Genomic DNA, 27908 nt, shown 5'->3' on the forward strand with positions numbered 1-27908 from the left:
AGGACAGGACGTGGCCCCAGGCAAGTCCTGGTGGCTGGGGATGGCTGGGAAGGTTACCACAGCCACGTGCCCTACAAATAGTCCCCTTTGCAGTGTGCGCCATGCCTTGAACAAAGTTGGGAAGAGCTGGAGTTAAGGGTGTTGATACAGGAAATAATTTTTAAGTAATTTTTGAGTAAGTATGAGATTTGATCTCTGCTCCTCATATTACAATCCCATCATAATGATCAACCCTCAAGCCAGTTGACTTTTAAGGTATTTTATATTTGACTTAAAAGGGACCCTCTGGTATTCATCAGACACACAACACCAGGGATGGAGTTTTCAAAAACAGTTTGCTGTAAAATAAGAAGTAGAGATGAATGGTAAGCCCCACTCTGCATTCAAGTACAACAGTATTCTGTCATGGTCTTTGAACTATGTAGATAAGAAAATCAATACAAAAAGCAATTTGCATTCACTACAATCACAGTTCTCTCTGATAGGACAACCAAATGCCTTAGAGATTATGAACAGTCATTAAAGTATTTAAAATAGATTGACTTACTATGTAATACTGAGTGCAGTTTTTAAAGGAAGAGGAAAAAATTGAACTTCAAATCCTATTTGAATATATTCAGTGTCATTTAATATTTGAGTGATACTCAGAAAAATCCATTGGAATTTTCATTCAGATGCTCAGTATATTTTTAATTTTACATTCTTTATTTGTCTGTTTTATTTAGGTTTTGAAGGTTTCTTTAAATATTTTTACAAAAACTACAAAACACTATGTTACAGAGTATTATTTATTGAATATAATTCATGAAACAATCTATTCCTCTTTGAGAAATACTTGTGTTTTTGATACATCTCCATTAAGTGCTCTTAATGAGAGGATATTTTGATGTTTTTATAGAAGTGATTGTTAAGGTAACAGGTAACATATTTTTAGGACATTTTGCAGGTAACCCTTGCCTTTTCCTTGAGATGTAGTCCTGGAAAATTCACCGGAAAGGAGATTAAGAACAAACCGTCCATTTTACCTGTGATCTGTTTTGCACAATGGCAAAGCTTTAGCTACGCATTCTCACCACCAGATGGTATTTTCCTATAAACTGAAACGTTAGCTTTGCCTGTTTCTGCTGGTTGTACCTCCCCTGCATTGAGCACGGACATGACAAGCAGCAGACTCCGGCAAGGTAGACCGAGACAGGACCCCAGGAGAAGGGGCGTGGATACATGCTTGTTTAACCTAACCGGAGGTAGGTTACAGTGACAACAGGGACAGATGAAACGAAAGCAGAGTACTTCAGAAACCGTCCAAAGGGCAGTTAGGAAAATGTAAAACAACACAAGGAGGGACTGCCTATTTATGGGCTGCAAGATTTAAAAATATTTGTATTGTTTTTGCATTATGAAAAAACAAATTTTGTGCGATAGTTTTGATGAAAGGTGGAAGTTCTGCCTAGTTTTGAGTGCATTTTTTTTTTAAAGGATGAGAATGTTACAGTGCTAAACTTGACAGAAAAGAAACCATTGAAATGCTGATAATTTTAGTAGTCTTTTAAGAAGTGTTGAGGGGGCAAAGACTACAAATTATGCCATACAAAGATAACCCTGTAACTCTGTTTTGGATTGCTAACCTGAGTTTCAGTTAATTCAGTTTGTAATAACTATTAATGATCTCTGTTTACAATAAAGACTCTAAATTGTTTGCTGTTGATTTTTTTAATGGTTTAAATTAAGGTTCCTACTTAATCGTTCAAACATGATGGATTTAATTATAGCTTGATAATACTTAAATACACTGGTATTTGTATAATCTCTCTGGAATCCCGGAGCTTACAGTTCGAAGCTGTCCAGTTCCTGTCTGGACAGTCCTAGCCTCTGTGCATTGCAGAATGTCTCTCTAGTGGCTCCTCCCTCAGTGTTCCAGGGGAATATGTGTCCTGTCACTGTGGCAAGAGGCCAGAGCCTGAAGGATGAAAGGGCGAAGGTTTGCCACAGGGTGGGCAGACAGGCTCCAAAGGCAGATGGGTGGAGCCTCAAAGGCTCAGGTCTAAATCCCCACCTGGCTAGATCCAGATAGAAGACTGTTGGCACACTACCTAAGAACCACAAGGTATGCCTTAGAAACTGTTACCTGTGTTGCCTTCCTCCTACACCTTCCTTCTACAGCTACCTTCTGCTTTTGTCTTCTAATCGTTTTTACTACTTTCTTTAAGAATTGCCTCTTTGGTTTCTGTTGTACTTTGTTTCTTCTACTGTCTTCTCCCTCTCACCCTCTGACACACACACCCAGTATCTCTAACTGCTTCCTCATGCTTAGCCTTGAATGTGTCCATTTAAAGACTGACATTTTACCTAATTGTGTTCAGTTTCGTCAGAAAGTTTTTCTGGAGTTCACTGTGGTTCCTTACCTAATACATAGAAGTTTGTATGTAGTATATATAATTTTTCTTTACAAATTAGCATCTTTCACTTTAAGACCTAAAATTATCCTTATCTAGCCTTTTTTGAATTCAAATCTATTAGTATATAAATCTCTTCAACTTTGAAAGAACCAGGTCAATGAAAATCTAACTTACGCCCCCATAAGTATTTTTCAATCACATGTTTCTCAAGTAATGTGCCTGTGAATAATGACTAAATTTTTTGATTGTTCATATTGTTACATTAACTTGGTATACAATTGTACTTACAATGACTGCAGCTTTGAATACAGAAACAAATATCTTTCTGGCTGTTCAGATTCTGGTATTGTCTGAGAGGCACGTTATAAAAATAAATCACTCCTCCATGCTGTAGGGCACCTTTACGCTTCGTGGCCATGTGTACCTAGATATAGGTGCCCTTCAAAAGTAGGAGAATTGACCTTGTATAAAACTAAAGTTTAAAAGTTACATGTTAAATTTCACTCCATGCACTTACTCATCCAAACAACATAGTGGCAGATGACAGACTATTGAAAATATAAAACTTGGGGGACAACGGGGAGAGATTTATATATGTAGTTCTTCTAGTCCTTAAAAAAAATCAAGCAAGAGTTTCTTTTGTGAATTGAGAGAGGGAGAGAGAGAGAAAGAAACATGGCCCTTCTGGGAGCATACAGCCTCTTGAGGAGTTTACTATCCCATTTTCTTTAAAATATTTTTGTGCATACATTTGGCCATTGTAATTTGTAGAGGCTTATTTTGAAATTTTTAGTTTCTTCTCAATCTTTGGTGAAAAAGATACTAATGTTTCTATATCTTATTACATCTTCGCGGTTCTGATGCAGAACATCCTTTTTATAACCCATTTTGTTTATGTTGCATCTAAATAATTTCAAAAGAATTTGAAAAGTTATAAAAAATTTAATGCTAAAAAATCAAGAGTCTATGTGGATCCTGAGAAACTTAACAGAAGACCATGGGGAGGGGAAGGGGGGAAAAAGAGAGGGAGGGAGGCAAACCATAAGAGACTCTTAAAAACTGAGAATAAACTGAGGGTTGATAGGTGGGAGGGAGGGGAAAGTGGGTGATGGGTATTGAGGAAGGCACCTGTTGGGATGAACACTGGGTGTTGTATGGAAACCAGCTTGACAATAAATTTCATATCAAAAAAATAAAAAATCAAGAGTCTCCTTTGTGAGTTGAACTTTCCATCCATACAGTTCACAGTTTAGTGTAACCGGATGGCTTGTTACTCACATAATAAACCACATAGCTGATTACAGGTTGTAGATAAGCATAATAGACTTTGCTCAGTACTAATGACCAGCAAGAAAACAGAAGTCTTTAATCTTGGTAGGTTTCCCTCACTCCGAAGAAAACCACAGGGTGAATGTTCCTGGAAAAGCAGACACAGAGGTGAGGCCCAAGTGAATATGTATTTTCTGAAAAATCAGGGGAGTTCTTACTTTAAAATGTCACATAAATGTAATTGTAGACTATAACTATAACATGTTTTTAGCTGTCTTTTTAATGCCCCAATTTCTAAGAAATCCTTCACTTAAATTGGCAATCAAGGCAAGATAATTTTCCTAAATCTTAAATTGAAAATTGAATTTTCTGTTTATTCACTGTTAATTTTTACATACGTTAATTTGAATAAGTCAATTCATTTTCCTTTCTCTAGGCATTATGAAAAACCTGCATTTCAGAGCCATAACAATGCTAATAGGTCTTTATTTTACTGGAACAATGACAAACCCATCAAGGAAAAGCAGTATTTCATTCAATTCTGAGTGCCAACGGAAGGGATATATTCTGACAAATTGTTCTTTTACTGGAGTGCATGATACACCTGTGGACAGACCACAGACAGCAGCCACAGGGGATACAAGTGCCCATTTCTTTAGGGCTCTCTTACAGTCCCCCATGAAAAAAGGAGACTGCAATATAAAACATCTGGACCTCAGTAACAATCTCTTTTCAAAAATAACCTTAAGCCCCCTTGCACACTTCCATGCTTTGGAAATACTAAACCTCAGCAACAGTTCCCTCTGCTCCGTCTGGTTGGATCTACCCAGTCCTAAGTCACCACGGCAGAAACGCCGCAGACGCAGCTTGAGACGTGGGCTTGCATTTCTACAGCTGTTAATTCTTCAAAGAAACAAACTCCGTGACATTCCCAAGGGTAAGTACAATTTTAAAAGATGGACTAGCCCAAGAAACAATGAGTATGTGGAGAGTTCATGTTTTATGCCCATTGGAATTCCATGGTGGTTTTCAGATTTGAGGAAATAGCTGAAAGTAAACCAATTTTATCAGAACAAATAAATGAGTTCCTTAGTGGAATTTCAAGTTATAATATGTGGAATTCATAGTCAATGCAATTTAATCTCCCATTATTATAACTTACAGTAATGTGATGTAGATTTGTGGAGAGATACTAGGAACTATTTAAGTGCTAAATAATCAGGTTTTTAAATTACTTTATCATATACATGTTACTTAATATAGAAAAGCACTAAGGAATAACTAGTTCATATACTTTCAATATTTAGCACAATTCAAATTAAGTATGTTGCCATATTTATAATTTTTCTTTTCTTAGAATACATTTTCTGCTTGTCTAGTTGCCCTCCAAATGTAGACTAGAAATATGCTGATGTTATATAATCAATATGGAAACTTTCTGATTCAGATCAAAATCAGAAGTCTTCATCCTGGTTTCTAACAGGATACTCCACATATCCTGCTGTTATAATAAATTTTCATCCACTTTGACATTCAGTAGTCTACACGTTGGAGCTCTTTAAGGAATCACCAATGTTTTAATAAGAAAATGTGTCAGATTCATAATCCCTAGCTTCCTTTGCCATTTTTTATATTCAAGAGTGCTAAAACAATTTCCTTTCCTTGTTTGTTTTTAGGCTTGGTCACTGTTTGCTAAGTACTTACCTTATATGAGACACTATACTAAAAAAGAAAGTGTAAGGATATTGTCATTTTTTTCCTCCATCCCAAATTATGCATATTTAATTTTTCTTATTTTCAGTTCTTTCATATTTTCATTGATTTGCTCTTCTTAAAACAGCTTCTGATCTGTTTTAAGCATCATTTTGACAATAATAGCCTGGCAAGTGAAGGAATGATTATCCCAGGCACCATATCAACAGAATTGTGTAAGAAGGGGGAGGAGTCTCCTTTCCCTAAGCTTTTCCATAAAAGCAATTTGCAGGATTTTCAGTGTAAAGTATAAACTAATTGCACCTTATTTTATAATTTTTTTGTATTATTATTTTTAAAAAACCTATTATTTGTGGAGCATTAGGAATTAAAAATTTTTTAAACTGAAGACCCTCGTGTAACACAGTTGATCCTTGAACAATGCAGTTTGAAGTATGCAGGCCCACCTATACATGGATTTTTTTAAATATATAAATACAGTAGAGTACTGTATATCTTTTCTTCTTTATGGCTTTCTTAACGTTTTCTTTTTTCTATATTACTTTATTGTAAGAATATAGTATATAATACATATAATATTTGTATTTTGACTTTATTTAATATTATTTGACTTTAAATTATTTGACTTTAAATATTATTTGACTTTGAAAAAAAAATTTTTTTAATGTTTTATTTATTTTTGAGACCGAGAGAGAGACAGAGTGTGAGTGGGAAGGGGCAGAGAGAGAGGGAGACACAGAATCTGAAGCAGGCTCCAGGCTCTGAGCTGTCAGCACAGAGCCCGACACGGGGCTTGAACCCATGAACTGTGAGATCATGACCTGAGCTGAAGTCTGATGCTTAACTGACAAGCCACCCAGGCACCCCTATTTGACTTTCTTTTATGGGTAAGGCTTCCAGTCAATGACAGGCTTTTAGTAGTTTGGGGGGAGTCAAAGTTATATATAAACTTTTTACTGTGCTGGGGGTCAACACCCCTAAATCCTGTATAGTTCAAGGGCCAACTGTATATATTAAGGTTTTTCTTTATGTGTATGTAGATATTTTGCTTTCAAAGTTGGATCATACTTTGCATAATATTTAATAATTCATATTTTCATATCACAGTATATTTTGAACATCTTTATATAATTAAGGAATCTCAAAAATAATATTTTAAATAACTGAATAGCTTTTATATGTAAATATGTTATAATTGGATTGATCAAACAATATTTAGACTATTTCCATTTTGCTTGCTATAACCCTTTGATGATCATCATTATAGCTACACATATCCATATGATATAGCATATTTTTTAACTAGTATGGTATATGTGAATTTCAACCCCACAAATTCAATTGTACTAACTTTCTATTGTCTATAAGTCAACATAATTTCTGATTCTGAGCCCCCATTCAGTTGAGGGTGGGATATAGAGATACTTGCACTTGACATCAGTCTTTCATGGGCTTTCCTCTGCCTTTCTCCAAATTTGTACCACAGCTCTATCTAGAATCTTCTACTCAGACAAGGCATCAAAGTATCTGTGTGTGTGTTTGTGCATATGTGTGTGTGTGTACATGAATGTGTATGTGTGTGTGTGTTTGTGTGTATCCCTTACTCCTGTCAGGCAGAGAACATTACTTTAAAATTTTTCAGTTTGGAGAAGATTCTTCCTACTTTTTATTTTTTTTAAACCCTCTGTCTAGGGGCACCTGGGTGGCTCAGTCGGTTGAACGTCCAATTCTTGATTTCAGTTCAGGTCATGACCTCACAGTTTGTGAGTTCAAGCCCTGCATCAGGCTCTGCACTGACAGCATGGAGCCTGCTTGGGATTCTCTGTCCCTCTCTCTGCCCCTCCCCCACTCTCACTCTCTCTCAAAATAAATAAATAAATAGACTTAAAAAAACACACACACTCAACAACCTCTATCTAGATCTAGAAATTCTTTTCCTCTAAAGGTTTAGGCCTTTAGAAAACAAAAACCAGAAAGACTTGTAGACTCCTCTGCTTTCTGCCCCCCACTGTGACTCCTTGGGGTCAGAACCTACCTTCTGCTTGAATGAGGAGAAATGGAAAGAGAGAAATAGAGATGAAAGATTAATATCTCAAAATATTACCCCACCACTGAACATATCTCCTTAAGGCGGACAAATTCCCCAGAGCTAATTAGAGGTTGGAGGGAATACAATTCCATTTAGGACCTAACACCCCTGTAAGATGCACATACAGCCCCATCTTCGTTTTCCAAGTTCAATTTCTGCCTCCCAAAATATCAGGAAAAATATTAAACTTGCAAAGGAGGGAAAAATGTGAAATGAGCAAATCCTGTATCTGAGTTTCTATTAGAAGTCTAGCAAATGCAACCATAGAGAGATTAATGAAACCAATAGATGATGGAAGACCAATGTAAGCCCTGAATCTAATTGGATATAATTCAGAGTTCTTTTATCCATAGCATTGTGTGATTTGAATTATTTTCCCATAATCATCATACATTTCAGTTGAGTCCCCTGTAACATCCTTTTGCTGTTCTGGGATTCTGTAACTGTGGTTTACTGACTCTGATTTTGAAATCCTATCTTGGGGAGAAAAAGCTGGTAAATGAGAGGTGCTTCCTAGAGTACCATTCGATTTCTGACCTCCCCTTTTTTTTTTATTCCTTTGTTTAACCCTGTTTAAAGGTAACATTTGGGGGTGCCTGGCTGACTCAGTAGAGCATGCTGCTCTTGATCCTGGGGTTGTAAGTTTGAGCCCTACGTTAAAAAAAAAAACAAACTTTTTTTAAAGGTAACATCTGGATAATGTAATTTACTCATAGAATTGTTGTGAGGATTATTAAAGGAAAACATGTATTTCCAGAACCTAACTTAACATGGTATTTGGCATAATAAATGGTAGCTATTAAAGTGTGTGAAAGTACTTTGTATACTTGTAAAGTGCTTTGAAAATATTAGTTATTTTTACTCTCTTGGCACAAGTTGAGAATAGCAGTCTATTTAGAAACAAATTGTAATTATAAATTCCGTTTTGTCTAAATCTCAAGCTATCTTTTGAAATGTTAAATAACTATTGTAGTAGATGGAACCCCTAGCCCACTATAATTCACAAGCAGAGAATCATTTGTGTTTAACTATTTATATAAGTGCTTGCACTCATCTAAAATAATAATAAATTAGAGGTTCTCAGAAAGTAGCAATCAAGCAACTGGCCTGTAACACATGCGTACTTTTATAAATCATGCCTCACGACTTAAAATGGTGACAGTTTATAGAACCAATGAAAAGTTGCTTTCAGGAAAGCCCACCTTTGGACACTGACTAACCCAGTGTCAACTGATCGCCTATCTTCAGAATCACATGTGACGTCACCCACAAGCTTCATGTTGGGAAAAACACCCAGAGGAGGTGCCAGCCGATGCAATTTACAAAACAGTAGCTAGCCGTGACTTTAACCTTACTAATGATGCCACCTTCCTCCTATATTTTTGGAATACAGCATTAATGACAGAAAAATCAGTTTTAAAACATTTACAACAGTGGAATCAATCTCCAGTTATACTATCCCACCTTCATCACGTGACTGGAGTGCCTGGAAATGTCTAAGGGCCAACATCTTACTGGGATTCCAATTAGGTTGACAGACCAGATTTGACAGCCTGACATTAACACACTAAAAATGTGTTTGGTAAAAACAAAAGTATGTTGTATTCTTTTAAATTTTTTTAAATGTTTGTTTAGTTTTGAGAGACAGAGAGAGCCTGACTGGGAGAAGGGCAGAGAGAGAGGAAGACACAGAATCCGAAGCAGGCTCCAGACTCTGAGCTGTCAGCACAGATCCTGACAAGGGGCTCGAACTCATGAATCATGAGATCGTAACCTGAGCTGAAGTCAGATGCTTAACCTACTGAGCCACCCAAGCAACCCTAGTACTCTTTTAATTTTTAGGGAATTGAATATTGCCTGCTGATTGTTATTGGATTATGGAAATACCAACAAGCTGTATTCTCAAAACCAAGTCGGGTTCTAAAATAACAAAATGAAATGTATCTCATTAAGCTAAGAGGGCAAGGTCTTTGGCTCATGTATATAAAATAGACCACATTGAGGGCTGACCTTATAAATCAATACCTGTCTAGGACTATTCCAGACTCTTCCAATTCTTAATACTCTTTGAACTCAAAGCAATAACCCCTGAATATCATTGTTTTACATTATCAGGTTATCACTCTTAGGAGAGCATTTAAGAAGTTGATAGTCCAAAGGAATGTTTCTAAGGCAATTTAATGTCTGGGCATACCTTCTGTGGTCTTGCTTCTAATAGACACTGAAATAATTTCTTGGAAATAATAAAACACCTCTGGCTTCTTAAATGCAAAGGCTAATCAGATTCCTGGCTCCCATGGCTTACGTGATCATCAGAAAGCAGTTCAACAAATAATTCCATCCCCACAAAAGTGCCTCCATATTTTCTTCCCAGTGTTTGACTCTAGCCTCCTGAAACATGGAATCTACCCTCTGATGTCCAAGCCCCAGCCATGAATATACTTCTCAGTCTCTTTCATTCACCTGAGCATCCCCTCAACATTGACTCACATGCTAAATTTTTAAAAGAACGTATTTTCCCCCATCGAGAAACACAGACAAGTATCTTGTTTTTTTAATATAATTTATTGTCAAATTGGCTTACATACAACACCTAGTGCTCATCCCAACAAATGCCCTCCTCAATGCCCATCACCTACTTTCCCCTCTTCCCCACCCCCCATCAACCCTCAGTTTGCTCTCTGTATTTAAGGGTCTCTTATGGTTTGCCTCCCTCTCTGTTTGTAACTATTTTCCCCCTTCCCTTCCCCCATGGTCTTTTGTCAAGTTTCTCAAAATCCACATATGAGTGAAAACATATGATATCTATCTTTCGCTGACTGACTTATTTCACTCAGCATAATACCCTCCAGTTCCATCCATGTTGCTGCAAATGGCATAATTTCATTGCTTCTCATTGCCAAGTAGTATTCCATTGTATATATAAGCCACACCTTTATCCATTCATCAGTTGATGGACACTTTAGGCTCTTTCCATAATTTCACAGCCAAGTATCTTGGAGTTTACTCAAATTTCCCAACTCTGTCTTGGGAGACCCTAAACAAACAAAGTCATTTATAGGACCCACACTAGTTCTTTCCATAAAAGTAAACCTTAATTCTCTAAAATTGGAAGTAGGTGGAAATTCTTCACATAGGAGGCATAACTGAACTCAGCAGTCTTAATTCCCATCTACAGAAGTTCTCCTTCCTCTTGGGGATCTTAGCTTGATATTATGAAGGGAATCAAATAAGGGGGTATCCTCGTAACTCTCTGCCTTCAAAATCCCCACCCCCCCCACTTATGCTTAGGATGTTCTGGTCCCACCCTTCTTATTTACTCTTATACTCTTCTATGCTTCTATACTTCTTGTATTAATTAACATAAGTATTAGACTTCTTTTAATGGACCTTAAACAAGTCACTTAAGCTATGAAAAACTGCCCGGTTCTTATTTTTAACTGAAGATAATGGCATATACAGGGAGGATGCGAGGGTTAGAGATGGTGTTTGTAAATACTTGAACACACAGAGTGATGGCGTATGTAAAACATTTCTCAGTCCCTGGGACACAATAGGTGCTCAAAAATGGCAGTACCCCTCTAGTGCCTTTTGATCACCTTGAGGCTCTAATTCTGTTTCCCATCCCAGTCTTTGCTATGATGGTCACTTCTGTGATTTGAGGCACAATGGGTAACTGAAGGTGATTTCCCTTCTCTTTCTGCAAAAGTTCAGAGTTTATATGAAGTTCAGAGCACTCATCAACAATCTTGTCCCCACTGCTCAGGCTTCTGTAAGTCTAGACATTGTTGGAGCCTCCTGCTTCTCCATGTTCTGAGCACTCTTTTGATCCGTCCTCTGACTTTCTGAACCACCCTGATCTGCAGGACCATCACCACTATCAAGATAAGGAATTATCCATCACACCCAAAAGTTTCCTCGTGTCTCTTCGTAATCTATCTTTCCTACCCATCCTCTCTCCTCTGCCCAAGTAGCCGCTGATCCCCTTTCTCACACTATAGATTTGTTTACATTTTCTAGAATTTTATATTAATGCAATCCTATGACATGTACTTTTATTTTGGGTATAGCTTCTTGCATTCAGCATAATTATTTTGAGACTCATCCATGGTGTTGTATGTATTAAAAGTTCATTCCTTTTCAGTGACAGAATTCCATTGTGTGGATATGCGTTTACCGGTCAGTGGACACTTAGGCTATCTTTGTTAGCTATTATAAATAAAGATGCTAGCTAAAGAGTTGAAGAAAGATAAAGCATTAGATAAACACTAGTCAAAAGAAAAGTAGAGGAGGTACATTAATTTTAGACAAAGGAGACTTGAGCATAAGGAAAATTATCAGGGATCAAGCACTACATAAAGGGGATAAAGGGGCCAATTCTTGAAGAAGACATAATAACTTTAAACATGAATGCACCTAACAGAGAATCAAATATGTGAGGAAAAAACTGACAACTGAAAAGAAAAATAGACAAATCTGCTGTAGCTGGAGACTTCCAACACTCGCCTGTCAATTGATAGATTAGGCAGGCAAGTAATCAATAAGGATGCAGTTGACTTGAATATCACCACCAATCAACTTGATCTAATTGACATGTATACAATACTCCCTCCAACAACAGTAGAATACACATTTTTTTCAAGCTTCTGCAAAACACTTACCAAGACAGACCATATTCTGGTCCATAAAACCCATCGTAACAAACTTGAATAAACAGAAATCATGCTTCCTAAACTCCACATATAAGTGAAATCATATGGTATTTGTCTTTCTCTGACTTATTTTGCTTAGCATAATACACTCTAGTTCCATCCATGTCATTGAAAATGGCAAGATTTCATTCTTTTTGATGTCTGAATAACAGTCCAGTGTGTGTGTGTGTGTGTGTGTGTGTGTGTATAGTGTTACTCTATATAGAGTGTGTTTGTGTATGTGTATACTTTGCAAAGTATACTCTCAGATTACAATGGAATTAAACTAGAAATCAGTAACAGAAAGCTGCAAAACCCTCAAATCTCTGGAAACTAAACAACACATTTCTAGATAAGACATGTATCACAGAAGTCTCAAGAAGGATTTGAAAATATTTTAAGCTAAGTGAAATGAAAATGCACTTATCAAAATATGTGGGATGTGGCAAAAGCAGTGGCTAGAGGGAAATTTATAGCATTAAAACCACCCATTGGAAGAAAAGTCTAAAATCAATAATGTAACTTTCCACCTAGGGAAATTAAAGAAATGAGATCAATGTAAACCTAAAGCAAGCAGAAGAAAAGAAATAATAGAAATTGCAGCAGAAATCAATGAAATTTAAAACAGTTAAAATCCACAAAACCAAAATGTGTTTCTTTGAAAAGATAAATAAAATTGATAATCCTCTAGCCAAGCTAACCAAGAAAAAAAATAAGACACAAATGGCCAGTCTCAGAGATAAAAGAGGGATCATCCCTACTGTTTCTATTGACGTTAAAAGAATAATGAAACAAAGTCTTTGTGGCCAATATATGCTTTCATTTCTCTTGGGAAAATAACCTAGGCATAGAATGGCTGAGTTGGATGTTAAGTAGATGTTTAACTTTTGAAGAAATTGCCAGTGTTGTGTGAAGTCACAGTGTCATTTTAAATTCCCACTAGCATTATGTAAGAATTTCAGTTGTCCTACATCCTTACCCACACCAAGTATGGTCAATCTTTTTAATTTCAGCCATACTAATTGATGTATAGTGGTGTATCATTGTGGTTTTAATTTGGATTTCCCTAATGACCAATGGCATTAGATATCCTTCTGTACGCTTGTCATCTGTAGATCTTTGATGATGTCTAGAAATCTTTGGCCAATATCTAAATTTTTTATAACTATTAAGCTTTTAGTGTTCTTTATATATACTGGATATAAGACTTTTCACAGATACGTGATTTGCAAATATCTTCTCCCAGTCTGTGGCTTGAGTATTTATTATTTTAACAATGTCTTTCAAAGAGCAGAATTTTTAATTTGGGGGAAGTACAGTTCATCTGTTAGCATATAAATTGTGTTTTGGTGTCATATCTAAGATATCTTTGCCTAATCCAAAGTCACAAAGATATTTCCCCTATATTTTCTTCTAGAAGTTTTATAACTTTACTTTTTTACATTTTAAGTTTATGATCTATTTACATGTAGGTTTAAATATAGGTTTCACAGCTAGGTTTATGATAGTTTTAAAATAGTCTGGGTTAATTTTTGTACATAGTATGAATAGCATATAGAAGTTTTAAAGATATGCAATTATTCCAGTGCCATTTGCAGGAAAGACTATTTTTTCCATCCTTTAACATGTATCCTATTCATGTTTTCATAGTTAAAGTGGGTTTCTTGTAGGAATTATACAGTTGACCCTTGAATTTTTATCCAAATGGAGTATCTCCACCTTTTAATTGGTGTTTTTAGACTATTATTTATATCTCTCATATTGATATTTTTTTTCCATTTGTTCCTTCTATTCTTAGTTCCCCCTTTTCCCTTTGCCTATTTTGCATTAATGGTGTATTTTTGAAATTAATCCTCTTTATCTCCTTTCTAGCCATAATTCTTTGCCGTTGCTGTGCTGTTTTAGGAGTTGCTTTGGGGTTTTTGATATACATCCTAATATCACAGTCTGTTTTTATGTGGTATTATACCACTTGCCTATAACACAAGAAACTTACAACAGTATTCTTCCATTTAATTTCCCCTGGTCTTTGTGTTAGTATTGCCATTCATTTTGCCACTACATATGTTATACTATTTATTCTTTAAACATGGGCCTGCCCGTGTCTTTTTTTTTTTTTCTTATGAAGTGTCCATGGTTAAACAGTAATGGTTACGAGATTTGAGTTTCAATCCGAGCTCCACAGCTCCACCTACTATGACATTGGGCAAGTTCCTAACTTCACTGCGCCTAGGTTTTGTCATTTACAAGACGGTAACAGCTCCCAGGGCTTTATGAGGCTCAAAAGGACATGTTTGTGACATGCTTAGGGCATAAAGAGAGTGTACAATTACATAGGAGTTTTACAATGATGTCTTCCCTCCACTGAACTCCTAGGGTACACGTTCAATTCAGTTAAGCAGTGAGTTACTATAGGGAACTATGGGCTCGCATCCATATATAGGCCAGGTAGGTGTCATGACAATGTTAAGGAAACTATAGTTGCTTTCATATTGGTGTCTTATGCTGCATTTTTTTTTTCTCGCAGACCCATATGTTTGTAAATGAAAATGTGTAGGAATATTCTTCACTCCACGAAGAAACATATTTTTTTCCAGGGGTTATATTCAAAATACTTAACAACTGGACTGTAGCCTGGGCTTTCCAGTTGCATGCCTCCTGGCCATCGTGATGGAGCAGAGTCCTGCTTTGGTGGGGGGTGGACATTGCGGGGGAGGGGACTCACTGAGGTGCCTAGGGTCATGTGGCATCAAAGGAGAGCTCCGCAATCATTATTTACAAACCAATATGGAAGCACTTCTTACTAGCATCTGCCAGCTGAATATCAGCCTTGGTTCTCTCCCATTTGTTTTTTTTTTTTTTAAACAGGCAGCTTCTTGGCCTATCCTTTGTTTTCCCGGTTTTAATAGAGGCGTGAGTACAAAGAAATCATCTTCTATAAGTGTCTGCCCCATCTAAAGCAGGCAGCCCTCATTTGGCTCTCACCAAACACTGTCTTGTGCCGGATGGAACTTCAGCTTTTTCAAGGGAAGTAGAAATGCAAATTTTTGTATTGCATCTTTATTGTTAGTTCAATAATTTTTAAATCTCTGAGAAGGTCAAACACCGTAACCTCTGGCTTATTGAATACATATTATATTCCAGGCATGGCAGGAGTTCACAAAGATGTGAATTCTGCCCTGAAGGGACTGGTCACCTAATGGAGAGGCTGACAGACAAATAACAGTTTTATAGTAGGATGGTGAGGATGTAGCTGCCTGTATAACTGGTAACTTTTTCTTGTATGTCTTATCACTCAGTCAGACACAAGGGCTCTATGCTCTATTTGTCCTCAGCACTATGTGCCTTGCTCTTAATGTTTTGATTGAGCTGTCCTCCTGTTCTCTTATTTCACCTGTACGGCTGATGTGAACATACGATGACATGGATGGGCAGCTATTTGAAGTAGGTCATCCTCTCTCTGCATGGTCAGTCTGATTACGAGGTCCTTGCAGACAGTACAGAGGAACAAACCCTTCTGGAATCGAACCAGCCTGCTCTATTAGGTAGTAGTTGGTTAAAGACTCAAAGTACATGTGAGAACAGAGTGGAAGGAAACGTAAAAATGCAGGGCTGCCTTATGAGACTCAGACGAGTAATCAAATTTGGAAGTCTGCGAGGACAGGCACCTCCTTCTCTGCCTTTATTTTCTGGGCCAAATGGGCCTCCTGGTTACTCTCTGGAGTCAAGTGAAATACAAAGACAGAGAACAAAACCCAGTTAGATTATTTTGTCAGAAAACAAAATCTAGCTACAACTTACTACCTATGAAACATACATGAATGCCTAGTAATGTTCATAGTATTGACAATACCTCTGGAGTGTTCCTAGTACTGATCGTTTGGTTCATCTCCTTCCCGGGCTTTTTCTCTGCTTGCTCAGAACATATGTATCTGGTTTGCATGTGGCTTCTTCCCCAAGAAGGTTGGAATCCTACTCTCTGCTGTTCTGCAACTTGACCTTTCCCTTCCCGCTCCCTCGGTCCCCCCTTCTCTTTCAGACGGAACAGTATGTTGGGGTATAGCTGTACCGTGCTTTGTCCAGCCACCTCTCCACTGAGAACCACATAGGGTGACTCCACTTTTTCACCATGATAAACAATACGACAGTAAATATCACCCACTTATATTTTAATTTGCTTTTTATTTTTAACAGGACTGTGGAAACTAAAGTCATTACAGAGTTTGGACCTGTCGTTCAATGGGATATCACAGATAGGTTTGTCTGACTTTCGTAACTGCCTACGGCTGGAGAACCTCAACTTAAAGAGCAACAAAATATTCAGAATTCATCCAGGAGCCTTCAAGGACCTCAAGAAGTTACAGGTTATAAAATGACTTTTAGAGTATTCCAATATGTAGCCATATGGGCAATTACATTAGAAGAATATTTCTATTGAAATATTCCCCATGCCCAGGAGTACTGGCTGTTAGTCAAAAAGGATAAGTCTATTTAAGCATCTGACTTCGGCTCAGATCATGATCTCACAGTTTGTAGGTTCGAGCCCCACGTTGGGCTCTGAGCTGACCGCTCGGAGCCTGGAGCCCGTTTCGGATTCTGCATCTCCCTCTCTCTGTTCCTCTTCTGCTCTCACTCTGTCTCTCTCTCTCTCAAAAATAAATAAAGATTAAAAAAATAATTTAAAAATTTTTTTTTAAAAAATCAAATGCCTCAGTCATGGACATGAGTGTTATTCAAACATATTACCCAGCACCAATATTTGGCACATTATTTTTCTAAATCAAACTAAACCCAGCTCCAACTTACCACTTACCAGCTGGCAAGAAATTAAATTGGAGTTATAATCGAGGCCCCCTCCATGAGCTGCAAGGTGGGTCAAAGGTCACTGGGGTCTTGTGCAATCTGGAGCACTTGGGGAGGTTCCCCTGAGCCACGCTGGTCAATGCTGAGATGTCAGCAACCCAGGATGACATGGGGCCCTGAAGGCCTGTGACACTGTTGCTTCCAAACCCAAACTGGGCACTAAATATAAAAATGATAGTAACAACAGCTCATGCTTGTACATTACTTACCACATGCCACATACTGTTCTGAACGTCAGACCCATCCATCCTGGGGTCTCTACGTCACATTTTGGAGCCAGGACACCTGTCTCTCAGGCACTTTTCAATGAATCTCACTGAAGAACTGACAGCTGGGAGGGGGAAGCATCCCAAAGCCCTGCTCTGGGCCCGGCAGCTTCCGTCCCTTCCCCAAGCAGTGTCCTCCACCTCCCTCTTCTCTGGGGGATATTGTAAAATCCTCCCACAGTACTCCTTTAGAGAGGCCGAGGGGCCTCCAGTGTGACATCTAGCGATGTCTCAGGAAGAGACTTAGTGCCCCGTATCCTCTGTCACACACCCTCACTCTTCACGTAGGCCAGCATCGTTCGAGAGAAACCATTGTGAGCCAGGTATGCAGTTTTAGAGGCTCTAGTCACTAGATTCAGAAAGTAAAAATAAGTAGGTGAATTTCGTTTAGTAATACATATTTTTATTTAAAAAAATTTTTTTAATGCTTATTTTTGAGAGAGAGAGACAGAGCGTGAGTGGGGGAGGGGCAGAGAGAGGGAGACACAAAATCCAAAACAGGCTCCAGGCTCTGAGCTGTCAGCACAGCACCCGACGCGGGGCTCGAACCCACGAACCGCGAGATCATGACCTGAGCCGAAGCTGGACGCTCAACCGACTAAGCCACCCCGGTGCCCCTGGTAAAATATTTTTTAACCCGGTATACCCAAATATTATTTTTTACAAATATAAAGTTATGTAATCAATATAAAAATTATTAATGAGCTATTTCACATTGTTAAACCCTGGTGTATATTATTCACACCCATATCCCAATTTAACTAATCACAGGTCAGTGCTCTAAAGCCACATGGGTGGTTAGTGGCCATCAGATTAGCAGCACCATAGCTGATTTTTCCCAATTTTATGAGAAGTGTTATTCAAGTATTGCTGCAAGACAAATTTCCAACTGCCCCCTTTCAACCAAGGTCCCCCAAGTCCCTCCGCTATTGAAGGGAGACCAGTAAAGCGGTGGTGAGGTGAGTGGACCCTGGGGTCAGCTGCCTGAGTTGAAACCGAAGCTCTGCCACTTTGCAGCCCCACAATCTTGGGCAAGTGACCCAATGTCTCTGTGCCTCAGTTTTCTCATTTGAAAAAACAGAGATGACTTCATTCCTTCCTCATAGAATGTTGTGAGAATTAAATGTTTGAATGCACATAAAGTGCTTTGAACAGTATTTGGAATATAGCAAGCTCTTTTTTTTAATGTTTATTTATTTATTTTGAGAGAAAGAGAGGGAGAACCCCAAGCAGGCTCTGCACTGACAGTGCAGAGCCTGACGCGGGGCTTGATCTCATGAACCACGAGATAGCGACCTGAGCCGAAATCAAGAGTCAGATGCTTGGCCGACTGAGCCATCCAGGCGCCCCAAGCTCTTTATAAACGTAGACTACATATAGAAATTCTAAAGTGGCCACGGTATCCCACTAGTTTAACATACAAATCTGCTTGTGCCACTTCTTGTTAGAACCCCTCCTAAGCTTTCGCAACAAGAGCTTGGCCCCCGCCTGCCTCTCCAGCCTCATTGCAAACCACTCTCCCCTTGCTCACTGCACTCCTTCTATCTTCACACTAAGGCCTCCCCACTTGCTGATCCTTTGGAAGAGCTAACTCTTATGAATCCCTCCAATGTCACTTCCTAGGAAGCCTTCCCGGGGCCTCCAGATTGAATTAGTTGCCCGTTTACATACACTTATAATATGCTATGCTTTTTCCTTATTGCATTCATCACAACAGAAATCATCATTTAGTTTTAGGGATGGTTAGTTGTTAATGCCTACATCCCCATAATCCTTACGCCCCTTGAGGACATACGCCATAATCTATTTTGTTTTCTAGTGCTTTGCATATGTCTAATTCATAACACATATTTTAAAACACTTGTCGAGCAAAGGAATGAATAAGTAGATCACCATGAACAGGTGTATTAGTTACCTATTGCTGTGTAACAATTACTACCAATTTAGCAGTCCAGACCCCCACATTATCTCATAACTTGCGGGGTCAGGAAGCCAGGCAGGGTCCCTCGTCCTTTGCTAAGGCTACTTCAAGAGGCTGCAGTCAAGGTGTTGGCCAGGGTTGGAAGCTCACCTGAAGGTCCAGCTGGAGATGAATTCACTTCCAAGCTCATGTGGTTGTTGACAAGACTCAGTTCCTGTGAGCTGTTGAACAATTCCTTACCGGCTGTCAGCCGAAGCCTCCCCTCAGTTCCATGCCATGGGGGCCTCTCCATAGAGCAGTTCACAGCATGGCAACTTGCTTTAGAGCCTGAAGGACAGAGCCTGCCAGCAAGAAAAACATTACAATCTAATATAATGTGATTATGGGAGTGACATCACATTGCTTTTGCCATATTCTGTGGCTTAGAACCAAGTTACAGGCCCTGCCCATGCTCTAGGGGAGGAGACCACTCAAGGGTGTGAATACCAGGAGGCAGGATCGCTGGGGACCATCTTTGCCACAGTATTGATCAGAGCAGATGAGAAAGTGCTCCCCAATTCACCACAAATATGTTGCCAGATTGCCTGGGAACCTCATTTAACACACTGGATACTGATTATAAGTGTATTTGTGTATGTAATTGCCCTATGTCTGTTTTTATCTCCTGTGCATTTTTGCTGTGCTTCATTAGTGTTCCGTAACTCGCATGCAACAGATGCTACAGGCCAACTAAAAACCAGCCCCAGGAATATTTTCAATCCTCTGTAATTCTTGCTTCACCTGACCTGCCCAGAATCATACAATTTCTCCTTCTCCATTATCCCTTCTCCGTGTTTGGCAAGAACTCTAAAAACTGGTTTTGGAACTCGATGGATATATTTGGTACCAGAAAGCTGAATATAAAAATAGATGTTTTCTTCTTTTTCAGGAGATGTATTTAATACTTGCACTATGCTATGTGTTTTCCCGTGAGGGCATCTTTCCAGAAGCCAGATAGATTTTTCAAAGCATACAGTCATCATCGTGTTTAGATAGAATGAGATCTATGTAAACTGACATTTCAGATTAGCATTCTGTATCTTTCCCGTTCTTCCTAGATGCAGTGATTTGTGGAGCTATATTAGGTGCCTCCCAATCTTTCTGTAACGTACACCCCTTTCAGATGTTGGTGGATGGCTTCTTTCTTTAGCCAAATTGGACTGTTCTGCTTTCATCTTTTCTCAGAAATTACTCCTCCTGAATCATTTGATTTGTTTTCTGTCCTTGCTTCAGTTTTGTTTTCAGTCCCATGATTTGTAATATAATAAGATGCTAGGGTGACACAACTGTAGACAATGCACTAAAAAGAAAGTGACCAGCTGAAAACCATCAGAGGATTTCACTCTGTTGCTGAGGAGGGGTACAGAAGAAAGCTATTGGTCCCAGGCCAGGCCCGGGCCAAGCAAAGTGGTTTAATTTTCTCCCTATCCCCCTCCTGGTCTCCTACTTCCTATTTTTGGCAACCCTCCCTTGGGAGTCAAGACTGCTTGGTTACTCAACACTGGAAAGGTTGCCCTCACTACCTAAGTTCAGGGAGAATTCCGATTCTACCTGTAGTGGTCTTAGGAATTTATATAGCCCAAGATATCAGTGCTGTTTTTTCCCCTGATGTTTAGAAAACAATTGACCTGGATAACATTCAGTCTCTCTGGCTTTCATCCGTGGCCCACTTTCCTTTTTTTTTTTTTTTCCTTCCAGCAAGGTTTGCATTTTCTCTTTTATGATTTTCTGTTCTTCTAATGACCACCTGCCCCTCCTCAAGCCCCACCTCTGCCTCCCGCTGCCTCCCCCCACCCACCCAGCCCTGCACTCCAGTGCAGTGGGAGATCAGGCTCTGAGAGAGCGTGTTCCAGAGTGGAAGGCGCACGGCTGTGGGGCTAGATCAGCTCTCAACTCTGCCATTTCATTCATTCATTCCTTTCTCCATTATTTACTGAGCACCTGCCATGTACCAGGCCCTAGTAGCAGGGGCTAGGTGGTAAATACTGTGTGACCTAGCCCAGTTTCCTCCTCTGAGGAAGCTTTGGGAAGGATTGGAGATAATGCATGTGAAGCGCCTGATGGAAGGCGTGGTACACAGCAGCACTCGGTCAATAGTAGCTGGAGCTACACCCAACTGCTCTTCCTGCTGTATCCTGTCATGGCCATATCCAACTTCAGCAGATCTGGCTCTGTGTTTCTAGAGCCACCGAATCCTTTTTGTTTTCCAGGTTCCCCTTCATTTCGTTTCTTTTTTTTTTTAATGTTTATTTATTTTGAGAGAGAACACGTGGGAGCAGGGGAGGGGCAGAGAGATTGGGAGAGAGGATCCCAAGCAGGCTCTGTGCTCACAGCGTAGAGCCCGACTTGGGGCTCCATCTCACAAACTGTGACATCACGGCCTGAGCCAAAATCAAGAGTCAGACGCTTAACTGACTGAGCCACCCCAGTGTCTCTCCCCTTCATTTCTGATCAAACTAGAAAAATTAGTCATCTTGTGTATACTAGGTATCCATGGATGCAGGGAAATGTACTACTACCCTTGAGATAATAGTTGATGCAAAAGATCTCTCTGCTACTTCTGGTCAACCACAGTTCTGTGTTCTATGCACTCATCATCCAGCATCTTCTGTCACTGTCAAGATCACAGTGCTTCTAGAAATCATAGACCTGGTATCTAATTCTAGACCTTGATAACAACAAGAAGTCTAAGTTTTATCTAACAGTTCAAATCATAGGAGAGAAGAAAAGCAAAATGATTAGGCATCTAATACAGGTAAGCACAATACTTAAAGCTTTCACATTCATTTAATCCTTACAACAACGCTAGGGGGTAGGTTCCTAAAAAGTGAACAGTTTGCTGAGGCTGATAGAGTTGCTAGGGGCAGAACAGAAATTTAAACCCAGTATTCTCTAACTCTCACATCAGTGCAAAATTCATATTGCCTCCATACCAATGTAAGCAATATCTGTATTGTTTATTTTGTCTCCAAATGTCCTTTATTCACAGACTGTCCTAAATTTGTTCCTTCTCAAGCAGGTTGTAGACCTCAGCAACAATGTTCTCACCACCATCCTGCCAATGATGCTCATTGCCCTAGAATTTCCCCATCTGGAGGTGGACTTGGCTGATAATCGATGGCAGTGTGACCATAGTGTGGCAGCCTTCCAAAATTTCATTTCTGAATCCTGGAGGAAAACATGGAATATAATTTGCAGCCAGTCTGTAGGTAAGTCAGTGGTGCCTCTTTTTCCTGAAATGTTCCAGCCGAACTGAAAAAAAAAAAAAGTCCATGAAAAATTTAGTCTCATTTGAAACGGTGACAGTCTCCCTAAAGCAAAAATGTTGATTATGGCATTAAGTCAGCCACACACTGTGTCACAGAATCATCACTGCTACCTATTTCTCTCACTTCATGAATAATTTTCTTCACAGGGTCAAAGAAACCTAGTTTAAATAGCTCAGAAACAATTAGATTTGGTCAAAAACAGAAATTTCACCAGAAGAGAAAGCCCCAAAATGTTGCATTTTTATCCCAATTCTTAACAAATATTTGATCAAAGAACGAACTTTTAAAATGTGAAACATGATTATTTAAAGTGCTTGCCCCTGAAAATAACACTGTATGTTAACTATACCGGAATTAAAATAAAATAAAATACTTCCTAACACTCTGAAAAGATATTCCTATAGATAAACAAAACATACATATTTCAAAAGTATACTTTTCTTTGATTTGTTCCCTGACACTTTCCCCAAATGCTAGACCACATTACTAGAGTTGAGCATTCTGAAAACCTTTTTTTGCCATTAACTATCTTGGCTAAAAATCCCAAATCCCTCCTGGTTGTGGGGTGGGAAGTGTTTTTCAGTGAGCCCTGGGCTCTGTTCTGTTCACGGCTGCACTAAAGGACAAGCAAGGCCATGCTTACCAGGTTTAGAAGAAATCCACGAAGACCACAAGGAAGTCTTAACGTTAGCCGTGGGAAAGATAATGGTGCACGTGGGCAGAGCCAGGGCGGGCCTTGCAGGGCCCTGATGGAACGTTCTCGGAAATGTGCGGCAGGGGAGGATGCGGAGGAAGGAGGAGCAACGCAGCTGTCCCCTCCAGTCTGGCTTCTTTCCTCCCTGGGCGGCCGTCAGGCAAGAAGCCTAAGAAACACCCAGCCTCCTGGGCCTACGAGTAGCAGACCTAAGCCAGACAGCCACGTGCACAAGCGCAGGGAGCCGCAGACATCCTATTGGCATTAGACAATCGCCCGATCCATCAGTAAGGCTGCTTATACGCTTCAGATGTAGTTAGATAGGGCACTGAGGGGGACTCATGGAAGCTTCTGAAGCCACCAGAGCCCTCCTTCAGTGTCCACTCACTATGCGTTTCCCCCACCCCACTTTCAGGGAACGAGGAGGCCTACCGGTGGACTCCCCAAAGAATTTCCAGGGAGACCCGCCTTCCTCTCGTTACTATGAATCATATGAAAAGCCTCATAGCAGGCAGAGCCGAGCGGCCCCAGGAGGGACCATCCGAGCACTTTTCCACCCTGGGGAGCAAGGACCCTGCCGGCACCCACCCCAGTGAGAAGCGGAGCCGGCTGCGGAGATGGGTCAGGAGCCCCGTAAAGGAGGATGCTTCCCAGGACCTCACCCTGGCAGTGTGCCTGGCGGTGTTCATCACATTCTTCGTGGCTTTCTGCCTGGGGGCTTTTGCCAGGCCTTTCCTGGACAGACTGTGGCAACAAAGGTGCGGACACAAAAGGCCCAGTTCGGATAACGCGTACTCCAACGAGGGCTTCTGTATCGACATCGAAGCTGCAGCCAACACCCAGGGCCTGAGGACAGACCTGCCCCTCCGTGAGAAGCAGGCCCCTGCAGGCCCTGATGCTGCTGCCCTCCCTGACGGAATTCTTTCCGGCAGCCGGCAGAGGAGGGGACTGTGCGGGGACCACAGTGGCCCTGGGAGTGGAAAGGATGACGTACTTCTGAGTGACAGCGAGGCCCGCTCCACTCTCCGAGGACAGACAAACGCCCATCATAAGGAACCAACTCCTGCAGGACAGGATCACATCTACCAGAAAGATGTTTTTGGAGAAATAAATTATGCGACGGTGGCCCAGGAAGATTCTCTCAGTGAGCACTCAGTGGACGTCCCTGCGGCAGCTGGCAGATTGCTAACTGTCTCTGGATCAATTCATAGTGATTCGGATGAATTCAACGCACCACTCTCACAAGGAATGACAGCTTCTCTCTCTAAAATGCAAACATGTACGAAAGCACAGAGGACTGCAGAGAACGAGAAAAGAGGGGACACCGAATGGTTACCTTCGGAGTTTTCAGAGGAAACGCAAGTGAGCATTTACACGAATCTGCTGGACACACAGCAGCAGAGGCTCACGAGGGCCAGTGCTGAGGAGGGGCTTCCCGCCTGCTCCAGTGAGGTCACACTCGGTGACCCAGGAGAGATGAACCCATCCCCACCAGTCCTTCCTCCAGGATGGGGCCATGACCTGCGTGTCACGCCTGCTAACACGGAACCAGAGCAGAAACATGCTCCTTGTGACCCTCAGTGCGAGCTGGACAGCAACTACGATTCTGATGAAGGGTCTTTATTTACCCTCAGTTCAAGTTCAGATGATGAAAGAAATGTGACAGAAGAAGAGGCACATGGCGAGGAGAGCCACAGGGCCAGCGGGCCCCCAGAGGACAAGGACTCAAGGGTGAGGAAGGACAATGTTACATCATTAGAGGATCCTGAGGCCTACAGCACTTTCCAGAAGATTCTGGGGAAATGTGAGAATCAGGAGGATCGTTTTGAAAAACCTCTCATTTTTGGTCCAGACTCTGGTTTATACGAGACTCATCTGGAAAGTGCCTCTAACCCTCATACAGTTGAGGATGCATTGACCTTGCCTGGATCACCGGGCAATAGTCCCCTCAGGGATGAGATCGCAGGCAAGGTCACTTATGATTATGCCACAGCTCTCCAATCTGAGGCAGTAGAGTGGCAGTGCTCACTTAGAGACTTAGAATTTTTCAGTGTAGATGTCTTACCACAAAGACCATCATGTTCTCCTGAAGCTCCCTCAGATTCTGATAAGAGTGACTGTCATGAAAGAGACTCAGATATTTACAAATACGAACCTTGCATTCAGGGGAGAAACACAGCTCAAAATGATACTCCTCTCAAGGTCACTACAGGTGAAAACTTAAGACCCTCACCACAAAATCCTGAAGGGGTCAACATGAATTCCCACCCGATAGACACTGATGCAAATGAGGAGTTGACATGGCCTCTTGAGGACTATGATTCCAGGAAGGTTATAAGCCAAACTCGATTGTTACAGTCCTGTGGTGACGAGCCAGCTCTTCAGTGTGAAAGAGAAGAGAGGGATTATACTGAAAACAGTTCCAGGAGCCAGGGGCCACTGTTACAAGAGCCTCCAAATGAAACCAGTTCAGTAGGAGCACAGGAGCCCTTTGGTGATAGAGACTGGGGTACATATTCACAGGAGAACGTGTCGCAGTCAGAAAAGGAGCACTGTAACGTCTCTACTCAAATGCAGACCCAGAACAACCTGTTGGGAGTTGGCTCTCTGTGTGAGGACCAGCTCTACTACGACAGAGACCAGGACATTTGAAAGTCAAACGGAACTCAAATAACCTTTTAGTATAGACTGAAGCACCAGACAGAACGGCTGAACCCATTTTAACAAATTCTGCACAAAGGACATCACAGCTTTTGAGAGGTCGATCATGAAACTACAAAGTTGGGGGGGATTCAGAGTAACTCTAAATTGGTTTTTTTTCCATAAGTTATGTTAAAAGAGGGACCATTTTGTAGACCAAACAGTAAATTAAAAATCAGTCTTCAAGAAGAGAGGTGATATGTTTTGTACAAGGAAAAGATCCTCTGCCATTGTCTTCAACTATCTCTTCCTTAGTGTGACTGTCCAATCTGGGCTGTCAGGAGCTGTGGTCTTCTGTTCATTCTCCACTTCTCTGGCATTTTCTCCTTTTCCTTTCTGACACTCCTTCCCCACCTCTGCTTGCCCTCTCAAAGAGCATTCCTCAAGGATCTCTTCCCAGTTTTTCTTACACACCACTCTCCTGGGACCCCGCTGTTTCACAACAGATCCATACAGATGGCACCTGCATCTGTACGATGAGGCCCAGCCCCAAGCTTCAGACTCACATTCTCAACCCCAATGGCCCAAATCCACATAGATCATCCTGGGACCTAAAATTCATCATTTTCCTTCACAAACATGGTCTCCCACATTCTCTTTCTTGGTCAATAGCATCACGACATTCACCCAGTAAAGCCAGTTAAAATTTCTGACTTATCTCAGACTCTCTGTCTTTTATTTCCTAGATCTGAGTAGCCTCTAAGCTCTATGCAGTGGGAGTGTATGCAGCGTATGTCTATACAAGGAGACGTTTAAGTGTGGCGTTTTAAGTCTGGATAGGGCGAGGCAGTTTATGTCAAACCAGTATTTGCATAGAAAGCACCCTGTTTTAACTTAGAGTGTTCATTTAGGGTGATTAGGATCGGAGGTGAGTTTGGGGAAAGGAACTAACCATCCCTTAATTCACCTGTTGGCATCACCACTAGTCTTATAGGATCTAGCTCCTCAGTGACTCTTAAGTTTGTAATCTCTACTCTCAAAATAAGGCACATCCCTATCTATCACCTAGATTATTTTAAGGCCTTTTTGTGACCATTGGTACTTCTCCATGTCCCCACTTACTACCCCAAAAGTCTTATGTTCTCTTCATCTCTCCATTACTCAAAAATCTTTGATGAAGGCACCTAGCTGGCTCAGTGAGTACAGCATGAGACTCTTGATCTCAGAGCTGTGAGTTCAAGCCCCACGTTAGGTATAGAGATTACTAAAACAAAACAAAGAACTTCCCATGCTCCCTTCTGCCTATATAAACACCAAATTCCATAGATACCTCCTAACTTTCCAACTTTATCTGACGACATTATAACTTCATCCTGCATTCAGGTTTACATCATTTAGACCAATCATTTACTCATTTATCTTAGCAAACTTTTGAGGTCTTCATTGGTCCTGGATCAATTTTTCCCCTGTTGTTCACAATTGCTATTTTGAAATTTCCCTGTCCTTGAACTTTCACTGAGAAAATTTAGGCTGTCAGGAAGAAAGTTCCTCATTCCTTACCCCATAGCAGTACACATTTACTATCCACATTCACACTCCTTGGCCCGTCGAAGAAGTGAGCATTCTGTGGTCAAGGTTTAGCTCTTGCTACAGTCCTGGGCATGGATTCATTCATACTTCCCATTCTTTCACTTCCAAGCTTTCCTTATCTAATGGCTTCTTCCCATTGGCTAAAGCATGCCCAAGTAAAGTAAAAGTAAAAGTAAAAAAACAAAACAAAACAAAACCCTACCCTACGGCTCCCTCAAAATACCACCTTCTTCCCTTTCCATAGCTAGATTCCTCAGAGGAGTTTTCAGTGGCTCTCCATTGACTCCTCAGTGCACTGCCATCAGGCTTCAGCTCACCATGCCCTTGACCTGTGCCAGTAAAGGTCACGACAACCTCCAGCTGCTACATACCAGGGACTCCTCAGTCTTCCTCAAACAAGGTCTCTGCAGCATTGGACACTGTAGACCACCCCCACCTTGAAACTCATCCTGTGGTCTGTGCTAGCTC

At 40.6% G+C, this 27908-nt stretch overlaps 1 protein-coding gene across 3 annotated transcripts; it reads left to right on the forward strand.

Annotated features, from left to right (window-relative positions):
* The first annotated feature begins 596 nt into the window (after window positions 1-596).
* On the forward strand, window positions 597-26099 carry LRRC66 (leucine rich repeat containing 66). 3 transcript variants are annotated; one of them, XM_015072293.3, is made up of 6 exons: window positions 597-2104; window positions 3775-3833; window positions 4102-4602; window positions 16353-16522; window positions 22264-22456; window positions 23626-26099. In XM_015072293.3, the coding sequence occupies exons 3-6, from the start codon at window positions 4107-4109 to the stop codon at window positions 25860-25862; spliced, it is 3096 nt and encodes a 1031-aa protein (XP_014927779.3). In that variant the 5' UTR covers window positions 597-2104; window positions 3775-3833; window positions 4102-4106; the 3' UTR covers window positions 25863-26099. The 3 variants fall into 3 exon arrangements, with proteins under 3 accessions (XP_014927779.3, XP_014927781.3, XP_014927780.3); XM_015072295.3 differs by having other exon boundaries at window positions 22267-22456; XM_015072294.3 differs by lacking the exon at window positions 3775-3833.
* The last annotated feature ends 1809 nt before the right edge of the window (window positions 26100-27908 follow it).

The sequence above is a fragment of the Acinonyx jubatus genome, chromosome B1, assembly GCF_027475565.1.
Source record: "Acinonyx jubatus isolate Ajub_Pintada_27869175 chromosome B1, VMU_Ajub_asm_v1.0, whole genome shotgun sequence".
NCBI lineage: Eukaryota > Metazoa > Chordata > Mammalia > Carnivora > Felidae > Acinonyx > Acinonyx jubatus.

What these genes read in the sequence shown, in the direction of transcription:
- LRRC66 (XM_015072293.3), top strand. Translation starts at nt 4,107, where the DNA reads ATGAAAAACCTGCATTTCAGAGCCATAACAATGCTAATAGGTCTTTAT. An exon ending in ACTCCGTGACATTCCCAAGG is followed by an intron (nt 4,603 to 16,352) that starts GTAAGTACAATT and finishes TATTTTTAACAG; the next exon opens with GACTGTGGAAACTAAAGTCA. An exon ending in AGGACCTCAAGAAGTTACAG is followed by an intron (nt 16,523 to 22,263) that starts GTTATAAAATGA and finishes TTCCTTCTCAAG; the next exon opens with CAGGTTGTAGACCTCAGCAA.